Source organism: Erpetoichthys calabaricus, chromosome 16 (assembly GCF_900747795.2).
Source record: "Erpetoichthys calabaricus chromosome 16, fErpCal1.3, whole genome shotgun sequence".
Taxonomy (NCBI): Eukaryota; Metazoa; Chordata; class Cladistia; order Polypteriformes; family Polypteridae; genus Erpetoichthys; species Erpetoichthys calabaricus.
In genome coordinates, this window is record NC_041409.2 from 98,427,881 (window position 1) to 98,445,801 (window position 17,921).

Here is a 17,921-nt window from a genome sequence, read left to right on the forward strand (position 1 = left end):
GTGGGGTTTATAGCTAGCTTTAAATAGTTCTTGTTTAATTTCTTTCATAATTGCTTTATACTTAGTTATATTGTTAAACTGTTTCCTGCAACTACTTCTTTATTCTGTTGCATCTTCTCTCCAATCCCAGTTTCAGGGAATTGCTACATTATATTTTTGAGTATTTTGTTATTTTTTCATTTATGTCAAGAAGTCCTATGGAGGACAGAATCGTGGCCTATGAGGACAGAATCGTGGCTTTGTGCTGGTATCTGGAAGGTTACCAGTTCAAGTCCTGTTACTGCCAGAAAGGATTCTATTCTGTAGGGCCCTTGAGTAAGGCCCTTAACCTGAAAATTGCTCCAGGGGCACTGTATAATGGCTGACCCAGTGCTCTGACCTCCAAAAGTCATACAAAGACAATTTCCCCATGGGTATTAACACAAGTATAGCAAATCAAAATTGAAATTTGTAATATCTTCTTGGGAGTTTACCATTATTAGCACTTTAGAAGTCAAAGCCCCATTTGGCTCAGTATAAGCCAAAGCCAGCCAGGCTGTCTGGGAGTGGGCCTTATTTGGGCAGGCTAATAGGGAGACATTTCCTGCTTTTCAGGCCATACACCTTTTTGTGTTCTTGTGTGTGTGAATCAAAACAGGCTCTTCATAAAAGCAGACATTGGTAGACAGTAAAAATAATCACAATAAAAACTTTTGCTTTGTGAAGGATAAATTTACAGGTCATTCTTGTCATGTGTACAGATTACTGTGAAATTCTTACTGCCATGTGCTACTCAGTATGCAATATGTCACCGATCTCTGGTACCATAATAAGTGATATATATGAAAGATGCTATAAAAAAGATATTAAACTACTGTAGTTGTGAAAGTTGCTATATAATAAGTTTATAGGGTCATTGTTGTAATGTGTACAGATTACACAAATTCACTGTGTCTATCAATCAGTCATACAGTGTCTTTCACGTCTGTCTATTATATAGTGCCTTTCATATCTATCTTTTTATCTATTATACAGTGCCTTTCACATCTATTTATCTTTCTATTATATAGTGCCTTTCACATCTATTTATTATATAGTGCCTTTCATATCTGTCTATTAATGTAGTGCCTTTCACATCTAGCTATCTATTATATAGTGCCTTTCACAATTACGTCTGTCTATTATATAGTGCCTTTCACATCTATCTTTATCTATCAGCTCCTTTCTTGTCTATTTATGTTATGCATTTCATATAATGCCTTTCATATTTTGATTAACTTGCCATTTTTTATTGGAAAATGATTATTCTGACATTAGCTTAGCAACATTTTGTTTTCTAGTTATCAGTGAGCAATGGCTTTTTGTGTGCCGGTTTGCTTGGGCACAGTTCCTTTTGCTGGTCATGTGTTTTTTGACCTCTGGTGTCATTGTGCTACCCTTATAAAAGATGGCAGTGCATATAATCGGGCATTTGAACTATTGACTATCAAATGAAAGTCTCAGATTTAATATAAAGATTACCTTCTTGTGTAAATAAATATTTCCAAGACTGATTCTGATTGAATATTTTCCATTGTTGACACTGCATCTGACTACTTGCAAGGTGAAACCATTTAAAACTATTTGCATCTCTATTGCTAACCATAGGATGGAAATGTAAGAGTTATTTATGACTGGGTGCATGCAGTGGATGTCGGTGTGTAATGGTGCACTTATCCTGATGAAGGACATGCTGGCAACACGCTGAGCTCAGCCGAGATGACCAGGCCACCCTATCCTTAGCAATGTCTTCTAGCACCTCCTGGGGAATTCCCAGATGCTCCAAGGACAGCTGAGAGAGAGCATCCCTAGGACTTGTGTTCTTTAAAAATTGCAGTTCTCTGCTGAAAACAATAAATCAGTTTCCACCACCTACCTTGCCCAGAGATAACATAAGGCACAAACGGAAGGGTATACTTAACTATCTTTTAATGCTCGTTTTTAGTCTTAAAATAGTAACAACTGAAAGAAGCCTGATGGAATTGTGTGAGGCTGATAGTGAAGGTCATAACTTCATTTGTGTTCTTACTTTAGATGAGAGGAGGAGGCATTTTCTAAAAATGGCATTTGGAGGTAATCATGTATAATGGACGAGCTTCAAAGTTTATTTGGGGAGTAGCCATCGTTGTATAGTCTTTGATGGCAGGCTTTGTTCCTAGAGCTGCCAGTGACTTGCAGGCACATTTTCAAAGTAACTGAATGCTTCTCTAGCTAACGTTTTCTCAGTTCTTGACTACAGCACAAAAATTTGAACCTCTCAGAAAATGTGTGAAATGTCTTCTGTTCAGGTACAAGCTGCCTACCTTGATTAGGTAAGGCTTGCTTTTGCTATAAATATCTCACACTTGAGCTACAAAACTATCACTAGTTATTTATAGGTATAAGCATGCACACATATCAATATACATATGTCCACCTGAATAGAACTTACACAGACGACAGTGGTTTTATTATGAGTTATTGACTGGTCCCATGCATGCTTTTCTAATGTGTGTACTGTGAAACCACCATTAATTCTGTTCTGTTAATAACCTGAACTCTTAATCTAGTAGTCCAGGGGTCTGTTGTTCTTGCCATAGTCAAACCTAACTGTCTTGGACTCTGCTGCTCTGTTTTATTTCATAGTTGCATCCATATTATTTGGAAAAGAAAAAAAAAACTAAGATGTTTGTTTCCTGCATTTTGTAAAATTAATTTGAAGTAGATCCAATTAATTAACCTGTGCCAAAGCCTTTCAGTGCTGTGGTGCAGGTGGTTTAGAATATTCAGGAGGGATCCATTGCTTCTCATGTGTGCAGCTGTAATGAGATATATTATTCATTCCTATGAGCAGAGTTTAATTCACAATTCAATCTATGCTCATTGGAAGCAGTGTATTGTTTTTAAACGTCATCCTCATAATTTTCATTCTGCCTTTCGTTGTGAGGGATGCAGTGGCAGTAAGCCAAGCTAGATGTGAAGGCCACTTTATCCCTAGCAGTGTCCTCCAGTTCCTCCTTGGGAATTCCTAGAGGCTTCCTTGCCTGTCGAGAGAGCCAATCCATCCAGTGTGCCCTAGGTCTTCTACCAATGGGCAATGCCTGGTACACTTGACATTGGGGCATCCTAGCGACTTACCCAAGCCAACACAGCAGTCTCCTCTTGATTTTGAGCGTTGAATATTGGAAAGGCACTATGTACATAAAAATGTTTTATTATTATTATTAAGGGGTTCCCCCCCTGCTCACTTTGCTCGTAAACCACCCAGCCCCAACCCCCACCCGGCCTGAGCTATGCAACAGCCACTTCGCATCTTGGCTGCTCGCAAGTGGGAGACTGAATGCACCCCAAGGAGACGCGGTCGCTCCTCAGAAACCCCCTCTAAAATGGTGATACAATGGGAGACAAATACATTTTTTTTTTTTTTTAATTTTTTTTTTTTACCTCCTCTTTGCTCGATCAGCTGCTGGTTTACTGCTGCTGCCGTGCCGCGTGATCTGCATCTCGCATGGCGCTTCGAACATTTACACGCCTGTACAGCAGCTGTCCTACTCTTTGTCTTTTATTTCTGGCCCCGAGCATGGTAAAATCTTTTGGCACAAAATCTCATCTCATGGGATATTTCTTGATATTTTTTAGTTTATAATTTAAAAACGTTGTTTAATAACATAACATTAAATTTCGATAAATTCTGAAAAAAAATGATACCAAACATATACTGTATATGTAGGTTTTAAAATTGGCCTGATTTAAAGCGTGACAAAAAACATGACATAAAATCGTTACACAAAATCATTGCACTTTTAGGCTTAGGATTTTTTATATAAATAAAATAGAGAAGATTTGAGAAACTGCGGGTTTTACTCCATCCTGAAGAATGAACTCAGGAACTTCCTTTTGGTTGCTTGTATTTACAGGTATGTCTCATATTTCATTCACTACTCCAGAGCTTATGACCATAAGTGAGGATGGGGATGTAGGCTGACAATGTGACCTTAACAACTGTGAGGAAAAATAAGGGTTGGGTGAAATGCCATTTGGGGTCATTTCCAAACCTGACAAAGACAATTCTCCATTTCTCAGTTCAAGGGGAGTGGAACTATAAGTGTTGTGCCAGTCTCAGTTATGATTGGCCCAAAAACACAGTTATAGCTACAGTGCTTACAAAAAGTATTCACCCCATGGACATTTTCACATTTTATTATTAAACATTGAATCACAGTGATAGGATTTCACTTTGACATTGTTATGTCACTATCTCTGCAAAGTGATTATTAGTATTCTTATAAATATTTAGAAGAAGCATTCATCCAATGTGACTTTAAAGATCTGGAAACAATGCAGTTGCTTCCATCCATTATTTACGGTTGGAGCACAGACAGGTTACATGACTTTTTATACTGCATCTCCTAGACACTTACTTCTTCATACTTCCTTTGTTTAAGGCTTACTGCACTTCAGGAACTGACTCATGGGTACATTGCAGGCTGACAACTGTTCTAAAATGTGGTTGTCTGCACTGTAGACGTCTAGTTAAGATCACACTAAACATTTGTTGAGGTCTTGTTGCATAGCAGTAACTAACAGATCCACCTAAGTTGTCCTTAGTCTAAAGTGTTACCGTGATTTGCTTAGGGTCGTACAGTGAGTGGATGCAGACCTGAACCAGCAATGCCCTGTACCCTAGCTATAGTGCCACAAAGTATTTTTGGGTCTCATTTTTGGATGAAGGAACTTAACCAGTAACCAAGGAGTTAATGCCTCATGACTTAGCTAGTGTGCCACAAGGTATTTTACTTTCTCATTTTTCTCTCAACTGTTCTGTGCATCTTGCCTCAAGTATGAACCTGTAGTTCACTGGGTCCCTGTGCTACCAGCAAGCAAGAAGGCACTAGTGTGTCACAGATAGAACCGTGCTGTTCCTTACCTGAGTTTTCCTTGGATTCTGATTCAGAGTCTGATGTTTCAGAAGACTCTGACGCTTTCTCTGGGAGATTGGGAAGCTGTGCAATATCCATGGGAGTGTCTTTGTATTCTGGGTTGCTGTGAGATCAGAAGAACAGAGTTAGTCAGAGAGTTAGAGTTAGTCAGCCAGAATCTAATTGGTCATGTCTTCATTATCAACTTCAAATCATTCAGACTAGATGTGAGGTTTTGGGGTGTATGTTAGGGTTTGGGGGAAACCTTCACAGTCTTAGCTACCCTCTGATTGACCAGATAGCAATGTGTGAAAGTGCATGGAATCTGCGACCAGAGGGCTATAACTGTGTTCAAAATGTACAAACCAACTTTGGCATCAGAAAATGGTGTGATGGTCTGTTGGGCTCCACCACCCAAACCCAAACCCCCCCAGCCCTGCAGTCAGTTGATGTCACATGTCACACCTGTCACAGTTTGACCTCACAGAGCACCCCCTACCTGAGCACATAGTTGACCCAAATGATGTTCTTCTCATTGGCATTCTTGGCATTTATAGCAATTGTTGCACTTGACTGGATCCAAATATATCCACCATTTTTCTGGATCCATCGATAGTACTTTGTGACACATTGACCTTTGTTCATTACTAAAAAAAGGAAAAAAAAAGTTCATAAGACATTTAACAAAGCTTTTCTAACCATCACAGAACAGCAGAATGATCTGTCTAGAACAGGGTTGATCAGTCAACCCTTTACATACTGCTGATTGATGATGTTATTGCTATGGTTGGGACATCACCATTTTTAGCTGAGCAAGCCATCATTTCTATTCTGCAATTCCTGTCATTTTCAGTTTGACCACAGGGTGCCCTCATTGTTCAGAGCAAAGCTCATTATACAAAAGCACAGATGGATGAATTGGTGGCTAAGAAGAAATCATATTTGCCAGTTTGGTGTTTCTTTGGCTTTAAAGCAAATGAGTGTGGTGAGCCAAAAGATTTAACCAAAGCTGTTAGTTGACAAAGCAAGAATGTTGTTGTTGCCAAAGATTCACAAATGATAAAGATGTATAATCGTTTGCTCATACAGCAATAATGGAAGTTTAGCCAATGCTGTTAAGCACAAGCAGTAAAGGCTCATCTCACCAGCTGTTAATTAATGGCTCTTTTGGATTTAGAAAAAGCACACAATATAAGCAGGGAGTGTGACATGGGCATAATATATTTCAGCTGTTTTGTTCACATTTTTTAGGAAACCTGCAGACCTCGGGTCCTCAAATACAAGTCATTCGTACACAACAAGGGTATTTACATGTTGGCCACACATTCTTTAGTTTTTAGTATGACAAAATACCACCCCACAGTGAGCACATCACTGATCTAACTTGCATAAGTAGTGCTCCTCAACCAAAAATTGACATTTCAGTGTTATTGTTGCTCTTGCATTCTGGAGTATGTGCGGCCTGTCGATAAGCCATAGTATTAGCCTGCTGCTCGGAGGTTTTGTATTCGGGCTTAACCTGTTGTCAGTTTTGGTCACCTGCTTGGCTAAATGCTTAGGCGATGTTGCCCCTGGTGTTCCTTTTTGCATTTCCATTTAGCATTGCACTGCACTATGTGAACTTTGTGATCATAACAAATTGCTTTATTGTGAGGACAGAACAGGTCAGTTGGCACAGGAATTTGTCTGTCTTTGTCACTTTTCCTGTCTCCCATGTCACCTGCTCGAGCAGTTTGCTCTACGAAAGACTCGAACCCCGATAACTTTGCAGAGGTAACTGCTACACATTTTTTGCTTTACCAGCGCATATCACACCATAAGCTTAGGAGTAAGACCAAGACCAAGATCAAGGTTCTAGCCCCAGTGGTTTGTGAGTAATTGTGTGACAGATGGACACATCTCTTAGCATAATGGAACTGTGTCTCTGATATAAATATGGGCAACACTAGAGCACCACAAGGAACAGGCCTGTCTCCTTTCTCTTCACTCTGTACACCTGAGTTTATAAATATAAGAACAGGTCATGTCACTTGCAGAAGTTCTCAGGTGATTCTGCACATATGGAGTGTATTGATAAGGGGGATGAGACAGAGCAGAGGAGTCAGGTGGAGAACTTTGTTTCTTGGTGCAGAAAGAATGGTCTGCAACTTAACATCAGGAAAACCAAGGAACTGGTTGTTGACTTTCACCACACCAAAGAGCTTCTACACCCAGTCACTATCTAAGGAATGGATGTAAGTGGTGCACTCAATACAGGTACTTGGGAGGGGTCCACATCCATGACTGGTTGGACTGGTCTTGGAACACAATGTGGGAAGTGACATCCTTAACACCTTCTACAAATCTGTGATGGCCAGTTCAGTTTCCTATGCTGTAGTGTGTTTGGCTGGCAACATAACTTCAAGAGAGGCCCACCATATCAACAAGCTAATTAAAAGGGCAGGCTCAGTTATGGAGCATACTCTGGACCCCCTGGAGGTCATAGCAAAGGAGAGAATTTAAAGAAAACTGAGAGCCATTATGAACAATGTTGCACATCCTCTCCATGACACACTAAATAACACTGACAACTTTAGCCAACAAATTATTCAGTAGAAGTGTGTCAAGAAACATGACAGGGATATATTTATACCAACAGCAATACATCTGCATAGAACTTCACTGAGTATGAAACTTTATATTTGTTTAGTGAACGAGTTAAAGTCTTCTTTCTTTCTTTCGAAGACTGACAAGTTGTCTTTACGCTTTCTCTCCAAAGTATGTGTTTTTTTTTGATAAGCCACAAATGTCATCCTTCCTCTTGCTTCCATCCATCCATCTGTCTGCCTTCCAAATTCACTTAGCCAGAGCACGGTCCCGGGGTAGTTGGAGCCTATCCTATCAATAGTCCTTGGACAGTGCACCAGCCTATTGCCAAGTGAACACACACACACTCAGACACACTTGGGTCAATTTAGCATCACCCATTCACCTAATCTGCATGTCTTTGGACTGTGGAAGGAATCAAGAGTACCTGGAGGAAACCCACACAGACATCCCCGGTCTCCTTACTGTGAGGTGGGAGTGCTACCTCTGCTCCACTGGGCTGCCCATGTCAGCCTTCATTTCATGTCAAATGGCACTAGTGCAGGTGATAATCGGTTATAGCCTGGAGTAAAATGAAGTGATATACAGTGGTGTGAAAAACTATTTGCCCCCTTCCTGATTTCTTATTCTTTTGCATGTTTGTCACACAAAATGTTTCTGATCATCAAACACATTTAACCATTAGTCAAATATAACACAAGTAAACACAAAATGCAGTTTGTAAATGGTGGTTTTTATTATTTAGGGAGAAAAAAAAATCCAAACCTACATGGCCCTGTGTGAAAAAGTAATTGCCCCCTGAACCTAATAACTGGTTGGGCCACCCTTAGCAGCAATAACTGCAATCAAGCGTTTTCGATAACTTGCAATGAGTCTATTACAGCGCTCTGGAGGAATTTTGGCCCACTCATCTTTGCAGAATTATTGTAATTCAGCTTTATTTGAGGGTTTTCTAGCATGAACCGCCTTTATAAGGTCATGCCATAGCATCTCAATTGGATTCAGGTCAGGACTTTGACTAGGCCACTCCAAAGTCTTCATTTTGTTTTTCTTCAGCCATTCAGAGGTGGATTTGCTGGTGTTTTTGGGTCATTGTCCTGTTGCAGCACCCAAGATCGCTTCAGCTTGAGTTGACAAACAGATGGCCGGACATTCTCCTTCAGGATTTTTTGGTAGACAGTAGAATTCATGGTTCCATCTATCACAGCAAGCCTTCCAGGTCCTGAAGCAGCAAAACAACCCCAGACCATCACACTACCACCACCATATTTTACTGTTGGTATGATGTTCTTTTTCTGAAATGCTGTGTTCCTTTTACGCCAGATGTAATGGGACATTTGCCTTCCAAAAAGTTCAACTTTTGTCTCATCAGTCCACAAGGTATTTTCCCAAAAGTCTTGGCAATCATTGAGATGTTTCTTAGCAAAATTGAGACGAGCCCTAATGTTCTTTTTGCTTGACAGTGGTTTGCGTCTTGGAAATCTGCCATGCAGGCCGTTTTTGCCCAGTCTCTTTCTTATGGTGGAGTCGTGAACACTGACCTTAATTGAGGCAAGTGAGGCCTGCAGTTCTTTAGACGTTGTCCTGGGGGTCTTTTGTGACCTCTCGGATGAGTCGTCTCTGCGCTCTTGGGGTAATTTTGGTCGGCCGGCCACTCCTGGGAAGGTTCACCACTGTTCCATGTTTTTGCCATTTGTGGATAATGGCTCTCACTGTGGTTCGCTGGAGTCCCAAAGCTTTAGAAATGGCTTTATAACCTTTACCAGACTGATAGATCTCAATTACTTCTGTTCTCATGTGTTCCTGAATTTCTTTGGATCTTGGCATGATGTCTAGCTTTTGAGGTGCTTTTGGTCTACTTCTCTGTGTCAGGCAGCTCCTACTTAAGTGATTTCTTGATTGAAACAGGTGTGGCAGTAATCAGGCCTGGGGGTGGCTACGGAAATTGAACTCAGGTGTGATACACCACAGTTAGGTTATTTTTTAACAAGGGGGGCAATTACTTTTTCACACAGGGCCATGTAGGTTTGGATTTTTTTTCTCCCTAAATAATAAAAACCATCATTTAAAAACTGCATTTTGTGTTTACTTGTGTTATATTTGACTAATGGTTAAATGTGTTTGATGATCAGAAACATTTTGTATGACAAACATGCAAAAGAATAAGAAATCAGGAAGGGGGCAAATAGTTTTTCACACCACTGTATCTTTTGTTTGTAATAATCCATGTGTGATGGGGATGTAATTGTACCACCGCATATAGCAAACCCCCCAACTGTTGATGTACGTATGTCTGCTACATAGCTGATTGCAGAGCACTGAATGCATTGGCTTATTGATGGCTTGCTTATTCTAAAAAGATTGGATAAGGAATTAATGCCAGCACCAGTGGAAAGATACCATAATGCCACTGCAACATGCCTTTAGACAGGCATACATTTTCGGAAATCAGATGTGTTTTCTTTTCAGCCAAAGCTGCAGTCTCTCATAAACAGGAAAATGTGAGGCATCACATACGGAGACCGGACAGCCAGTCACGGTTACTGAACAATCCAAGCAGATTTTTATCCCAACAATCTCGACTCCATTCATACATCCAGACTGACCGCTACACAATTGCAGCTTTGATGAAAGCTTGTTGCAGAATTATAGAATGGTTTAATAATATGCTGCAGTTTTCTTCTTTAATTTGCATTTTATAAGGGAAAACTATATTTGTATCTGCTAAAGATGCATTGAAAGTTTTTAGTGTAAATGCAATGCTTGTGCAGTGCATTTAGAGTGTAGCTGACCCATATACAGTCATGACACAAATGCATGGTTTAAAGGGGATATTTTTTCCGACACGTTTAATCACATGATTCATATATCTGCAATGTAAGTAATCTTATCAGTTATCAATTTGTTATAAACTGCCCCATATAGACCTGTAGTGGTGAGTACGCCCTCCCTGTACTTTACACTCTTGCTGCCAGTAGAGAGCACTGCAAGCTTGAACAAGTCACACTTTCCCTGCATGTCTTTGTCCCCCTCAGCTAAAAATGAAGCACTACCAAAGGGTGTAACAAAGTTGGAGAAATTAGCTGTTAAATGGACCTTTCTGCTAATATGCATTTGCATTAATCACCCTTCCAAAAGTAGAAACAACCACAGACAAAAAAGGGATGATACATTAAAGTGTTTTTTAAATTGTAGAGCCCAAAAACTATTAGAAAAAAAGAGCATGGTCTGTGTTTTCTGTTAACCTGTCTGAGCTGCAGCACACACTCGCTGTTTTAGGTATCAGTAATAAGTTGTAGGTGCCATATTGGGTTTTAATACTCCAGCTCAATGCATATTTGCAGCAAAACAGACTAAAGTGCAGAGGGATGCTGAAGAAGATGCGTTTGAAGGTATGAAATGAAAGGAAGGGGTCTCGCCCTAAATGATGCCCATGATCTTAGAGTGGAGGAGAAGGACTTGGGGTATATGTGTTTAAGCCCTGAAAGTGGCCATTAAACTCGTGATGATGAGTGTTCATTACATACCTCTTCTTCTATCTTGCTTTCCCATCAATCCATTTTCCAAAAGCGCTTATCCTGGGGTGGGAGGCTGGAGCCTTTCCCAACAAGAATTGGGTGCAAGGTAAGAAGAATCAATGGACAGCGTGCCAGTCTATCACAGAGTATACACACTCACAAACAAAAAGACATTGGGGCCAATTTAGAAAAACCAATTTATGTACAGTGCATTTCCTTGGACAGTGGGGGGGGGACAGGAACAGTTGGAGGAAATCCACATGGACACAGGGAGAACATGCAAACTCCATGCATGGAGTACCCAGGATGTGAACCCTGGCCTCCTTGTTGTTGGACAGCATTGCTTCCACTGTGCCGCCTATCTTCCTCTTCGATAGAAGGTAAATTAAACTTCTCCCTCTTTCCATAGACTGTTTCCTTGCTCATCCCTTAAAATCATATCACAGATTTGAAAATATGGCCCTCTAATTTCTTATGCCCTCAGGACTTGGAACTGAGTTGAGAGGCATTTGGTTCCTTCCCAGCTTGGCACACCCAGACTCCCATTTTTCAAAATGACCCTTTTTGGATTGACAGATGCAGTGTATCTTTTCCCCCTTGGGTACATACACTGATCAGCCATGATATTAAAACAACCTGCCTAATATTGTGGAGGCACCCCTCATTTGGCCAATATAGCTGCGAGTCATCAAGACATGGACACCACAAAACATTTTTTTGCAGTGTGCCATGATGCATTTTTATGCTGAAAAAGGCCACCGTCATCAGGGAATACTTTTGTCATGAAGGGGTGTATGTGGTCTGCAACAATCTTTAGGTGGGTGGTACATGTCAAAGTAACATCCACATGAATGACAGGACCCAGACTTTCCTAGAACATTATCCAGAGCATCACACTGCCACCACCAGCTTGCCGCCTTCCCAAAAGATGAGTAATTCATTTAAAACTAACACAAATCATAACACTCTTCAACAACTCTTAACAAAGAGAGAAAGAAATTGGTTTACTTGTTAAGTAGTCATTGGGTTCATCCTGAGTCATGACGACGATACAAATGAGGGGAGAAAGGTGACAAAGAGTGGTGGCCAGAGCAGGAGAAAGAAGCAGATGTGGAGTCAGTGGCCAAGGTTAAAAATGAGTGAGTGACACAGCTTGTCTAGTCTTCTAGAAAATCAGACACACCCCTGATGTTTCATATTTTGCTCTGTAAAAAATCGGTAGAGTCTTCAGCTCCTCATACATTTCTTGAAAATGCGGTAAAATAGTTTTGTGTCACTAATCAACTCAACACACGCTACACTTGTAAGACTAAAGAACAATGCTGGAATTCTTCAAAAAGAATTACAAATTAAATCAATACCTGGTGAAGCTCCTTTGGCAGCAGTAAGAGTCATGAGTCAATCCACAGATCTTTACTTTATATTGCATCATTAATAGCATACAACATCATAAGGTGTCAAACATGTTTCATACTTTTTTACAGCAGCAGGTTAGTGAATTTTTGAATTTCCTTGTTCATCGATATTTACTGTATTTACTGTTTCAAGGACTGTGTCACGTGTATACAAACATGGCATTCTCAAACTCGATTTAATCCCACTTGGGCTCTGTCATCCCATATCCTTATCTTGGCAGCACTGGATACAAGGCAAGAAAAAAAACCAATTTTGAATCACCAGTTAACTTAACCAAGACTTTTATGGCAAACTTCACATTACAGTCACTAGATCCAGGACAATGAAATTCTTAGATTATGTGTAGGATTTTTTTTTTTTTTTAACAATCCTATGCCATGACTTAAGTGGAAATGAGGTTCTTTCAGTATGGGAATGGTCGAGAGTTTGGTAAGATCCTTTCAAAAGAGATAGGGACTTATAAAGATCATCTTCTTTTCATCTTTTCCCACTTCTATGTGGGGTTGATCTACAGTGCATCCAGAAAGTATTCACAGCGCATCACTTTTTCCACATTTTGTTATGTTACAGCCTTATTCCAAAGTGGATTAAATTCATTTTTTCCTCAGAATTCTACACACAACACCCCATAATGACAACGTGAAAAAAGTTTACTTGAGGTTTTTGCAAATTTATTAAAAATAAAAAAACTGAGAAATCCCATGTCCATAAGTATTCACAGCCTTTGCTCAATACTTTGTCGATGCACCTTTGGCAGCAATTACAGCCTCAAGTCTTCTTGAATATGATGCCACAGGCTTGGCACACCTATCCTTGGCCAGTTTCGCCCATTCCTCTTTGCAGCACCTCTCAAGCTCCATCAGGTTGGATGGGAAGCGTCGGTGCACAGCCATTTTAAGATCTCTCCAGAGATGTTCAATCGGATTCAAGTCTGGGCTCTGGCTGGGCCACTCAAGGACATTCACAGAGTCCTGAAGCCACTCCTTTGATATCTTGGCTGTGTGCTTAGGGTCGTTGTCCTGCTGAAAGATGAACCGTCGCCCCAGTCTGAGGTCAAGAGCGCTCTGGAGCAGGTTTTCATCCAGGATGTCTCTGTACATTGCTGCAGTCATCTTTCCCTTTATCCTGACTAGTCTCCCAGTCCCTGCCGCTGACAAACATCCCCACAGCATGATGCTGCCACCACCATGCTTTACTGTAGGGATGGTATTGGCCTGGTGATGAGCGGTGCCAGGTTTCCTCCAAACATGACACCTGGCATTCACACCAAAGAGTTCAATCTTTGTCTCATCAGACCAGAGAATTTTCTTTCTCATGGTCTGAGAGTCCTTCAGGTGCCTTTTGGCAAACTCCAGGCGGGCTGCCATGTGCCTTTTACTAAGGAGTGGCTTCCGTCTGGCCACTCTACCATACAGGCCTGATTGGTGGATTGCTGCAGAGGATGGTTGTCCTTCTGGAAGGTTCTCCTCTCTCCACAGAGGACCTCTGGAGCTCTGACAGAGTGACCATCGGGTTCTTGGTCACCTCCCTGACTAAGGCCCTTCTCCCCCGATCGCTCAGTTTAGATGGCCGGCCAGCTCTAGGAAGAGTCCTGGTGGTTTCGAACTTCTTCCACTTACGGATGATGATGGAGGCCACTGTGCTCATTGGGACCTTCAAAGCAGCAGAAATTTTTTCTGTAACATTCCCCAGATTTGTGCCTTGAGACAATTCTGTCTCGGAGGTCTACAGACAATTCCTTTGACTTCATGCTTGGTTTGTGCTCTGACATGAACTGTCAACTGTGGGACCTTCTATAGACAGGTGTGTGCCTTTCCAAATCAGGTCCAGTCAACTGAATTTACCACAGGTGGATTCCAATGAAGCTGCAGAAACATCTCAAGGATGATCAGGGGAAACAGGAGGCACCTGAGCTCAATTTTGAGCTTCATGGCAATGGCTGTGAATACTTATGTACATGTGCTTTCTCAGTTTTTTTATTTTTAATAAATTTGCAAAAATCTCAAGTCAACTTTTTTCACGTTGTCATTATGGGGTGTTGTGTGTAGAATTCTGAGGTAAAAAATGAATTTAACTGCGGTGGGTTGGCACCCTGCACGGGATTGGTTCCTGCCTTGTGCCCTGTGTTGGCTGGGATTGGCTCCAGCAGACCCCCGTGACCCTGTATTCGGATTCAGCGGGTTGGAAAATGGATGGATGGAAAATGAATTTAATCCATTTTGGAATAAGGCTGTAACATAACAAAATGTGGAAAAAGTGATGCTTGATCAACTTTCTCCAAATCAAGTTCATTCTAAAATATTCATTCATCTAAAATACAGTGGTATGAAATTGCATTACTCAAGACCAGAAAATGTGTAAAGACGGAAAAGGAAAAACCACCAAAAAAGTAAACCAAGACAATGCTAAATTCACAAAGTCCAACCAATACTTATGTAAAATAGTCCATTAAATACTAAATACCTGCGTCCCCTTCCCAGTCAGACCTTTTCCTTAAAATCTTTTACTGTATCCATCCAACTTCCGCTGTGGCCTTTGTCACTTTCTATTTCCCTGTACTTTCATTCCCATCACTCTTTTGCTTACATACTTCATTGTCTCCCCTCATTACATGTCCTTCCACTTCAACCTACTTTCCTGTACTTTCATAGATACGGTATCTCTCCCACTTTTCTTATTCTGTCCTTTTTTGTAACTCCACATACCTATCTCATTATTCTCATTTCTTTTACATCAATCGTTTTTCCTGTGCTCTTTTACTGTACTGCACGTCTCGACTCCATACATCATTGCTGGTCTCACCATTGTCTTAAAAACCCAACCTTTAACTTTCACCATAATTCTGTGATCAAACAATACTCCTGATACCTCCTTCCAATTGTTCCCTCCACACTACACTCTATGGGTTATCACTGAATATAATTGTCCATCTTAGGTTACCACTGATCCTAGCTATTTAAATGTATCCACTCTTTTCAATAGCTCTCCCTGCATGCCAAGTTCTGAATCCTAATCATGATTAAACCTCAAATATTCTACCTTCTTAGAATTTATCTTCCAAAGTCTTTCTTTGTTCTTCCAATTTCCTCTTTACTGGTCTTGTGCTACACTAAACAATGCACCAGGGGGATTGGTATTTTATCCCATGAGTCAACACATATCCATAAACAGATCAAAGAGATAAGGACTTAAAGAAGATCCCTGATGTGAAGCTACTCTTAACTGTTACCCCAATGCTGCTTTTAACCTGAGTCCTCACTCCCTCAGATCAGTCCCTCATTTAAGAATGTTGTTGAATATTCATTAACCGTTTGTACACTGAATTCTGAGCTAAGAGACACTCTGGGTTAACAGCAAGAAGATTAATGAGTCAGCACCCAACATAGGTGTTATCTTTGATAGTATGCCTTTTAAAACACTCATTGAAAAATATTGGGAAAACTTAAAGGCGGTTTTAAAAATATGGAGGATACTGAGAAATTAATTTATGCATTCATTTCTAGTAGGATTGACTACTGCAATGCTTTATTCACTGTCTGTTCAAACTGTTCTGTATAGTGTGATCAGTTAATTCATAATGCAGCTGGTCGAATCCTTACAAGAACTAGAAAGTAAGACCATCACTCCTATTCTAAGGTCTTTACACTGGCCTCCTGTAAAGCTTAGGTACTGATTTCAAAAACCTCCTTCATGCATATAAAGCTTTGTGTCCAGTGTCCTGCTTACCTTTCTGAACTTACTGCTACATACAAACTGGGACATGTGCTTAGATCTCAAGATGCTTGCCTTCTAAAGAGACCAAGCAGTTAAGAAAATAATGGTGGGAGGTTGAACTTTAGATACAGGGAAAAGCTGTTGAGTGATCTGCCTACTAATATAAGAGAGGCCCCTTCAGACTCCGCTTTTAAATTAAAAAATTTAAATTTATCAGTGTGGCATACCCTGATTAGAGCTGCTGATTAGATGTACATACTGCATCTCTGTTTGTTAGTTACTTGTATAAAAATAAGTACTACAATAACTATGACCCATCAATAGCCCTCCTCATTTTCTTTCTCTTCTCAGTGTCCTGCTGTCTCACTTGGTGCCACTGCTGTATTTCCAAGCTGTTTTCCTGCCCAAGTGAAAAACATCAGAGATATTGGGGGCTTTCAAATCAAAGGATGCAAAGATTCTGCCATCTTATTAGATAGCCCAGCAAGGACTCTACTGTAGAATAACCAGAATAAGGTAGGTAGCCAGTTGGCCGAGGTCTCTGCGTGACTGTGAACATAATGGACTGTCTGTTTTAACTGACTGTGGACCCCAACAGGTTTATTTTCCCCACTGCTGCTGCTGACTGGACTTTGTTTTCCTCTCCTCTGTTGTCAGCTGGCCAGAGCTTAATGATAATGTAAATGGACAGATATTTTTAGGTTCCATTTATCGGTCTGTAATTGCTTAGTTTTACTTTGTGTTTACACAAATCCATAGCTTTCTGTAGTTGAAATATGTTGTTTTTTAATTGCATCACTCTGAGACAGCACTCAGTGAAGAGCTTCACATCACCACTTGTATTCAATAAAAGATAAAGTACGAAGTATGTTTGAAAACAACATAAATATAGCTGTATCAAAGTTTTTGACATTCCACATTTTTCAGAATGCACTAGCATCTGTCTACATTATGGAATGAACTTTGCTGCCGTATTGTTTGCTTTGACCACTGTCTATAACACTGCTGTAGGCACAACCCTAGAAATATCTTGCCTGCGTTCTTTCACTTTTATGATAATAAAACCAAAGAGCCCACTTGACGCAGAGTTTTTTGGGAGAAGAGATTTGCACACTCCACGGCTGGGAAGAGGCTATGTCACATGATTCTGCCTTAACTCCTCTTCATTTGCTTTGCAATTAAATCAATCAGCACTTTCTCCTGTTATTGATTTAGCACTAATGAAGGCCTTTCACATTTTTTGAAGCATCTGCAGCCCTCTGAGCCACTCAGAGGAATGCGGCGGCTTTCATCTGCAGCTCTCCTCAGCAGGCCTCGGGCATGCCTGCAGCACAGCCTCTTTTTAGAGCCTCCATCTCTTGTCCTTCACTTTGTTTTAATCACTTGGATCCTCTGCAAGGCACCTATCTTTCATATCCCCTTTAGCCAAAGCAGCCAAAGAGTACATTTTGGGCTGAGAGACCAGGATATGAAAGGAAGTGGTGTGATCTTCAGAGAGAACTCTCACATCACTATTGGGGACAAGCTGAGGCTCAAGCCGATCAGGTGAAAAGGCAGAAAGGTACTCTGTTTACCGTCATTTCATTGCATAGGGTCAGCACAAGATGCAGGTTTACTTTAACAGGGTCGACAAGCGGCCAATAGAAAATTAAATTTCCTGAAATTTGAATTTTTGACTTGTAATTCTATGAGGATACAATTCACAAGCAGTTAGTGACACGTGGCTTTTAGGTATTGGGGTCTATAGGTCCCAACCTGCTTTATTGAGAAG

At 40.6% G+C, this 17,921-nt stretch overlaps 2 protein-coding genes across 5 annotated transcripts in view; one reads left to right on the plus strand and one right to left on the minus strand.

The window, feature by feature from the left end:
• Positions 1 to 17,921, plus strand: part of egln3 (egl-9 family hypoxia-inducible factor 3) — a 526,600-nt gene that overhangs the window by 226,195 nt on the left and 282,484 nt on the right. The window lies entirely within an intron of this gene.
• Positions 1 to 17,921, minus strand: part of LOC114666379 (neuronal PAS domain-containing protein 3) — a 764,183-nt gene that overhangs the window by 8,519 nt on the left and 737,743 nt on the right. For all 4 annotated transcript variants that reach the window (XM_028821218.2, XM_028821217.2, XM_051920026.1 and 1 more), the window contains 2 exons: positions 5,416 to 5,563; positions 4,925 to 5,040 (listed from right to left, as the gene is read on the minus strand). In XM_028821218.2, the coding sequence (XP_028677051.1) occupies positions 4,925 to 5,040; positions 5,416 to 5,563 (264 nt within the window). The remainder of the gene's footprint in view (positions 1 to 4,924; positions 5,041 to 5,415; positions 5,564 to 17,921) is intronic.